The sequence below is a fragment of the Ictalurus furcatus genome, chromosome 4 (genome assembly GCF_023375685.1).
Source record: "Ictalurus furcatus strain D&B chromosome 4, Billie_1.0, whole genome shotgun sequence".
Lineage (NCBI taxonomy): Eukaryota > Metazoa > Chordata > Actinopteri > Siluriformes > Ictaluridae > Ictalurus > Ictalurus furcatus.
Genome location: NC_071258.1, coordinates 9,334,472 through 9,342,934, shown reverse-complemented (window position 1 = coordinate 9,342,934; position 8,463 = coordinate 9,334,472). Strand labels below are relative to the sequence as shown.

General features: G+C 36.9%; 1 protein-coding gene across 1 annotated transcript; it reads left to right on the top strand.

The window, feature by feature from the left end:
- Nucleotides 1-5,747: 5,747 nt before the first annotated feature.
- On the top strand, nucleotides 5,748-8,083 carry si:dkey-246g23.4 (uncharacterized protein LOC559426 homolog). Its single transcript, XM_053623881.1, is given in 2 exon segments — nucleotides 5,748-6,188; nucleotides 7,774-8,083. Coding segments are annotated over 2 exon segments (564 nt in total). The 5' UTR covers nucleotides 5,748-5,914; the 3' UTR covers nucleotides 8,064-8,083.
- Nucleotides 8,084-8,463: the final 380 nt, after the last annotated feature.

Genomic DNA, 8,463 nt, shown 5'->3' with positions numbered 1-8,463 from the left:
GATCAGTCACATGGGGGGGGGAGTAAGTACACCCCTAGATTTATCACACCTTCAAATCCATAAAAGTAGAATCAGGTGTTCAAGACCTGCTTAAGGAGTGCAGGTGGAATCTGTCTTATTCATACCCCTCTCGTAGCTGTTGTTCCCTTTGCTGTTGAGGTGTGTGGTGTCATCATGCCAAGATCTAAAAGGTTCTATAAGGCCTTCAGAACAAAGGTTGTGGATGCCTATGAGTCTGGCAAAGGATTTAAAAAGATCTCTAAATTATTTGAAAGACATCATTCCACTGTAAGGAAAATCATCAACAAATGGTGCATATTTAAAACGACTGCCAATTTTTCCAGGACTGGCCTTCCCAGCAAATTCAGCCCAATGGCAGATCATACAATGCAAAAAGAAGTCTCCAAGAACCCCAAAATTTCGTCACAGGATCTGCTAGTAAGTCTTGCAGCCGATGGTGTCAAAGTGCATGCATCTACAATCAGAAAGATACATTTGACCTGCATGACTTGCATTACATGACTTGCATTACATTTGACCTGCATACATTTGACAAGCCTTTGCAAGACTACAGTTTGCCAATGAGCATATAGGCAAAGACAAGGCCTTTTGGAATAATGTTCTCTGGACAGACGAATCAAAGATAGAGTTGTTTGGCCACAGTAACAGCAGACATGTTTGGTGTAGAACAAAGACAGCTTTCCAGGAGAAGCACCTCATACCAACTGTAAAGCACTGTGGTGGAAATGATGTGGTTTGGGGTTGCTTTGCTGCCTCAAGTACTGGACAGCTTGCGGTGATTGACTCAACTATGAATTCTGCATCATATCAAAGAGTGCTTGAAGATAATTTGAGGCCATCTATCCGAAAGTTGAAGTTCAACCAAAAGTGGACCTTTCAACAGGATAATGATCCTAAGCACACTAGCAAATGGAGGGCTATGGAAGGGCCTACTCAAACCCCGGATTTGAATCCCATTGAAATTTAGTGTGGGGATTTGAAACAGGCAGTACATGCAAGAAAATCCTCAAACAACTGAAAGAATATTGCATGGAAGAGTGGTCGAAAATTCCAGCAAGCCTGGTGGACAATTATGCAAAACACCTACAAGATGTTACTTCTGCTAAAGAAGACACCACTAGCTTCTGAGGCCAAGGGTGTACATACTTTTTCCAGAGAAGATCTTTTGATATTTTTGTTGAATAAATGATTGAAAAAGCTAATTTCCCTTGTGGTTTTGTTCAAGTATATCAACTTTATTAATAGGGACTGTTTCAAAGATGAGCAAATGCTTGCTTGTCCAAATATGTCAAAAAAAGCCAACAATTTCCAAGGAGTGTACTTATTTTTTTCACATGATTTTATATTTAGCCTTATATTATATGGAGCATCCACCATACAACTCCCTGTGAATGAGCTGTTACTATAGGTTCGATAAGGTATTAGAACTAGAGCATTAATATAAACTTATGATTTATGTTATCACCAGAAGTTCTGTCAGAGCCATGCTGTTGTAGAAAATTAATGCACAATCCCTGATTTCAGGAATTCAACTATGCTGTGATATAAATCCTTAAGGTAATTATTTTCTCAACAGTATTTTTTTATGTTTATATAAATTTGGTTTAGAAGTCTGGATTTTGATATATATAGTGTTGTGGTTTACGCAGTACAGTGCCAAACCATTTTTATGAACATAAATGATGAAAAAGCGAGGGTCACTTATTTTTTTGCCACAGCTGGGCCAAACATGTTGCAAAATCATTTCTCCCAACCACACCAAAACTCCTTCTCATGCACATTCTTCTATACAAGACTCCCAGTGTACAACTTAGCACTTAGACATGTAGACCTTTTGTAGAAAGTGCTATACAGTGAAGTTAAACTGTCAAAAGCATGGAGATTCATCCAAGTCTTTGAGATACTTTCATTTACTTTGACATTTTGAAGTATGCTGGTTACTGCAATACAGTAAGTAAAACATTCCTTATTTGGCTTATGCATTTTGCTTCCCTGGGTTTTTTCCTCGAATTTAGAGATTGCTAATTCCCACCTAAGTTACGTCTTCCCTATTGCATGTCTACTACTGATCTGCAAGGGATGCTTCCAGACGACTTTGGCCTCAATTAGCTTGTGTCACTCTGAATGACAAATTCCAGACAAACGCTAGATCTTCCCACCAAGATCAGGGAAATTATGCTCTCTTGGTTATGGATGGCTGTGGCATTGTTGGGACCTGCACTTTCTGGAATTTAATTTTCTCTCAGTAAGGTGAAACCTTAGAGTATAAACCATGAAAACCCCCCTGTGCTCCTGTAGAGTGTACTGCGAGTCATTTGTTTTTGTGAACCTAAGTTAAATTCTCAATCGCAGCCTCAGCAGGATCAGTGTCATGGAGCTCTGAAACAACAACTCCTGAATAATGAAGCAATTCAGTGTTACATTCTGCACACGAGAGAGGCTCAACAAAGCACATTTTTACTGGTGTGTGTTGGTGTGACTTTTCTTTTTATTTAAATCAGAATTAAACCAGTTAGAGTTTCACATATTATCTACACCTCCAGTTTTCCAATCCCTTATTTCTATTGTTCTTGAATAATGTGCTCTACTGTACATCAGATGTTTGCTTGCTCCTACAATAAAGCCCGTGTCCTAGTCTTTATTCTCTAGACTCGCTCCCAGATTTCTTCCATATGTCCAGATCAAATTCTGTTCAGTGTGAATATTGTCTTAATTAATGTTAATGGAATTTAATTTGACAAGATTAGATTTTTAGGATCAGGATTGTTGAACTAGTCAGTATTACAGTGTTTCAAGAATAGTCTGAGAATGAAGTTTTATTTGCATTATTCTTATTGTATTATTGTATTTTTGGATGTTTTTTCTGTCACAGAGACAGTCAAGTTAGAGTGTGTGGTTGAAGACAAAATCCCAGATGCATCATTAGGGACAGAAAAGTTTTGTCCAAAAGTTTCTGCAGCTCTTTATATGAATACATGGATAATTTCAGCTCAGTGAATACGTTTTAATCATCCAAATATTGGGTCTTACTTTCAGAAAAAGTCCTCTGAATGTTTATAGAGCTTGCCGTGTTCACTATATTTCCTGAATTTTCTGTTCTGGGGTTTATAAGTGTGACATCCTGAAGTATTTATAACACAGAGAATTAAAAAATTAAATCTAAAATCTAAAATCAATCTTTTCCTTTTTTAGAATTAGGATAGAGTATTGTTAGCAGTACCAGGTGCTAGAAGCACCATTAGAGTTGATGAAATAATGAAAAAGTGATTCAGTGTTGTTTTGATCTCTATCCTTAGAGCCAAATATTCTAGTTGAGAAAAAAGAGAGACCAACCTTTCTATCCATTCTGGATAGAAGATCCAATTCTATTCATAAATAACATATTGGAGGCAACAAAACTGAGAAATTAGAAATGTGAATGTGTCTGCACTACTATACATTCCCTTATCCTTTTGTTTATGGAAAAGTTCATATCACAAGTGCTACACAGTTGGAGGGAAAACTGCACCTCCAGTGATACATTACTCTTTAACCAGCTACCAACAGCTGGTACTTGTATGCTAGGATAAATAATAGGTGGGGGGAAAATCCCTAGTGTTTTGGAAATTAAACAAAAAATAAGCTTTGGATAAGAAGATGCTAAACAAAAGATGCTTTGGAGAAGGATCTGTTATGGTTACCACTTAGGTAAATTTAGTATGCCAAAGCAACAAGATGCCAAAGCAAATCTAAGAAAATCATAACAGTTCTGACTATTGGGCTTTGTTTACTTAACATGATTATTTAATTTAAGGTTATTTATGAAAGTAATGTAATCTGATTACTTTTGGATTACTTCAAGGTTACATATGTAAATAAAGTCAAAAGAAAAGTAATATGATCTAAAATACTTTTATTTAGAGCTTATTTTAAGCTTAAAACATGTTCAATGTTTGTTTTCAATTTGTTTTAAGAAAATAAATAAATAAATGAATGAATAAATAAAAGATCACTGTCCCTGATGCGAGAAACATTACATCACAAAAGTTAGGGTGACCATATTCTGGTTTTCCAAAATGAGGGCACCTTTTGTTCCTGTGTCTTAAAAGCATTCAAAACAGTGTTAGTATGAATGCAGATTTTAATACACTGAAAAAGAGACACTATTAGCATCACACAAACATATATATATATATATATATATATATATATATATATATATATATATATATATATATATATATATATATATATATATAATTCCTACATTCTTTTGAATACCCATGGAATAAAATAAAATATTAGATGCCACGAGTGTGCCCCGTTTGTCATCATTTACACATTTAAATGGCAATGTGATAACATGAAATTAAAATTGACCTTACAAAGCCTAAAGTTTAACTCAAACTTTGTAATTAAAAATTAATTTTTGGTATATTTAAGTGTATTTGGCTTAAAGAAATTGATTTATCAACTTAAAAATTTTGAGGTAATTAGTCTCCTCAAATTTTTTGAGGTAAATGAACTTATCCGGTTTTACAGTGCACAACAGCGCTTCACCTTCATACGTTCGCTGAGAGTAGGCTAATGGTTGAGAGGTAGGAATTCGGCCAATAGTTACTGCAAGCCTTTCATAATCGACCAGTTGGTGTGCAAGAAGGCGGGAATTACAGAGAGGGGTTAAAACAATGCAGACATGAGATCACATGATGCAGTATTAGACCATAAGCACATCACAATGAAACTAAAGCCGAATCCCGGACATTTTCTCAAATTTAGATGCTTTTTTAAGGTCCGAAAAAGAGGACAAGACTGGGAAAAAGAAGACATGTCTGGGGAAAAAGAGGACATATGGTCACCCTAACAAAAGCATTTCAGAGAACAATTTGTGTTCATTTCTACCAAATTAATTTGTGTAAAATTTATTTACCAGGAACTACAGCATCTACAGCAGCACGCAGATCATAGATTACATCCATCTCTGTAGCAAGTGTACACATCGGAGGAATGTTTTAGTCATTCAACCATTATCAGAATACATTAGGGAATACACTAGAGAGAAATGTGTGATGATGGATTGTGGGTGAGAATGTGTGTGAATCACTGACATTTAAATGAATTTGGTCTGTTCTCTTGAGCTCAAAACATTCAAGTTAAGTTTTCTTAGATTAATGTTGTCACTCTGATATGTCCAGAGAACCTGCATGGTTTACATTTCCATCATAACACCTGTGTGGTTTACCACCAGAGGGCAGCTGCTGATTAAAATTCTTACCCAATTTTGCATAAATTACTTGTGGCCATGCAGAGACTGATTAGTATTTCATAAGCGCAAACTCCACAAATGTCAAGACACGCTTTTACACAAACCTTTTATCACACACCATCTTGACAATCTGTGAACTACAGCGTGATTTCTGCACTAAGCATCACTTGTAATCTCTTGACATTTGTGGAAGTCATGTTCCTCAGAAGTAAACGTCAAACAAAGTTCAGCTGATCAAAGTGCAGCAAAGCAAAAGTCTATAAATAATAAATGATTTCTCATATTCCTTCTGCTGTACTCCGAACATTTGATTTTATGCTCTGTCAGTGTTTTGTAGCTTCTTGCAGTACAGTATTTCAATTCAGTTTCATTTTTACAGCACTTTCAACAATAGATGTTTTCACAAAGCAGCTTTACAGAAATATGGATGTAGATTTAGTTTCAGAATGGGCGAGCTAGAGGCAACAGCGGCAAGGAAAAACTCCCTCAGACAACATGAGGAAGAAAGACTCAAAAGGGAACCCACCCTCTTTTGGGTGAATATACACAAATATACTATAAAATCAGTCAGAATTAAGTGTAGTGAAAGGATGTTTAATATGATCATATTGTGAATAAGCATGCTGGGATGAGCACAGGACAGTCTTTATGATTACACCAGCAGCACAAATCTATGCTATCCTGGTGAGATTATCCAATGAAGCAAGGATGATGGTTCATGAAAGGTGTTTCTTGTGTTCCACTGATTCAGCTCCAGTTGGCTCTGTGTTCAGTGCATGTGTTGGCCACAGAGTTGTGGTGATGCTGGGAGGACCGCTGGGCAGTGTGAGCATGGTGGCTGGAGCATACACTCAAAATCTGTTCTAGCTTTACATCACTGTGGGCTTTCTGACAGTTAAAAAACTACTGCCACTGATAAAAAGTTTCACTATCTGACTTATCTCTCTCTTTCTCCCTTTAGTCCTGCTATTTACTTTATGCGTTATTGAATTTTTCACTTTGACCGTCAGAGTGCTAGGCAGAAATCACACCAGCCGCAAGCCTTCGTAATGTTTTGTTTTCATTAAATAGTCAGATAGGCGTGGTTCATTCTTAACACCACTCACCAGACCAAAAAGGTGTTGGTTGAAGGAATACTACAATATACAAGTGTTCTTTCTAGTGACATGCACCTACTCTTCCTTGTTTACCTATGATGGTACAGCTGACACCACAGTGATAGGGTAGATAGGAGATAATGGATCTTGTAGGCTGGTGTGTGGTTAATAATTCAACAAGGAAGGTTGCTATTAATTTTCAAGAGCAAAGGGTGTGAATGGAATTGATGTGGAAACCTAAAATTCCTGAGTGCCTACATCACCAATGACCTGAACAGGTTCAATATGGTCCGTTATGTACAACAATATAATAAACAATAAATAATTAAATAAACGACCTGAACAACGATTACACTCCACTGTCTGATAAAATCGTCAAATATGCATAGCATTCAATGGCATCATCTAATAGGACTACCACCGGAAAGCTCTTTAGATTGTAGTGAATATTGCCTAGACATTTACAGACAGCAAATTCCCTCTATACAGAACATTTTCAACAAATGCTGCACACAGAATTATTAAGGTCCCCAGTTATCCTTCCAACTCTCTCTTTGATGTTAGAGATATAATAGCATCTCCATGCACTAAACTTTCAGGATTAATATTGCAGAGGAATTTTCGAACCACTCACTTTGTCACTATACACTTTAGCATTACCCAGCCTGGGTGTGGGGGAGGGTGGGGGGGAATTAATGTGTTTTAGTTTGCTTACTAGCCTTTCTTTCAACCATCATAAATGGTTTCTGTGTACCTCTATGGCAGGTAACAAACATATTTATGTGCTAGGCATATAACAATCTGACCAGTTGAACTGATGCATCGATTCTTGTATTCCGGTATGAATCTATGCAACAATCATAAATCTATTATAATTGATTATAAATCAAATATTATCAAAATATGTCATTTGCCCATAGCTTTGATACGGTAGTGCCTTCTCTGTGTCACAATCATCTGTAAATTAACAGTAGGTCTACCCCATGTTCTGACCAATGCTGGGCACATATTGATCAGAGGCTACTAAATCAAATCATATCATATCTTGGCAGATATAGTGGGGTCGTCAAATATCAAATCGTTGCCTTATGAAATGAAATCATGTCGTATCATGTGAAAGGCCGAGGTTTACACCCCTACTATGCACTTTTGATGTATTAAAAGTATTGGTGTTTATGCACTTGTACTTGTGTTTATGTGTATATGTCTTTCTATATTTCTATATTAAGTATTTTTCCACTTTATCTCTGTGTCTGTTACAGCTTCTTTGAAGCTTCCTTCCTGAGTATGCATTTCATTATGGCAATGCATTGTATCTATTGTATCATTGTATCATGATACAGCTATGACCCCAAACTTAAAGTGTCTTTGTCTCTGATATAGAACCTGCTTTACTCGGTTTTCTATAAGTTCTGGCTCTGACCCGGACCCCCACTGTAACCATGTTGGGCTGCTATTTTGAGAAGCGGTGGCCTGTTGCCAAAGCTCTCGCCAGCACAGGTGAATGAATCGTCACCTTCCTCTTCACACCTTCTTTCCAATTCCTGGTAGACAATTATTCCTGGAGGGGTGCCATGCTAGTGTTGGGAGCTGTGCAGCTGCACATGTGTATGTGTGTGTGTTGTGCACTTCTGAAGCCACTCACTGTCGTCTCTGATGAGCAGACTCGAGCTACAGACCCTCTCTCAAATATACCATGAACCACAGGAGGCTCCTGACTCACGAACAAAATCCAGCAGTAGACCAGAAGTGCTAAGGAGCAAGATTCTACAGTATGTGGACTACAGGCAGAGGTGGATAGTAACATACTACATTTAATTTGCTACATTTACTTGAGTAACTTTTTGAAAAAAACCCCACAAAACTTTTAAGAGTAGGTTTAACCGGCCATACTTTTACTCTTACTCAAGTTCATTTTTAATCACAGATTTAATCAAAGAAATGTACTTTTACTTTGTTACATTCTGTGGCGTTCCTCTGTTACTGTTAAATGTTAATGAATATATGTAGTTTTAATAATTAATTTATATCATGTATAAGGAGGTCGCAAGTCTCGTGATACACTCAGTGGCCTGAATGCCGCTCACTTTTTTAGAGGCT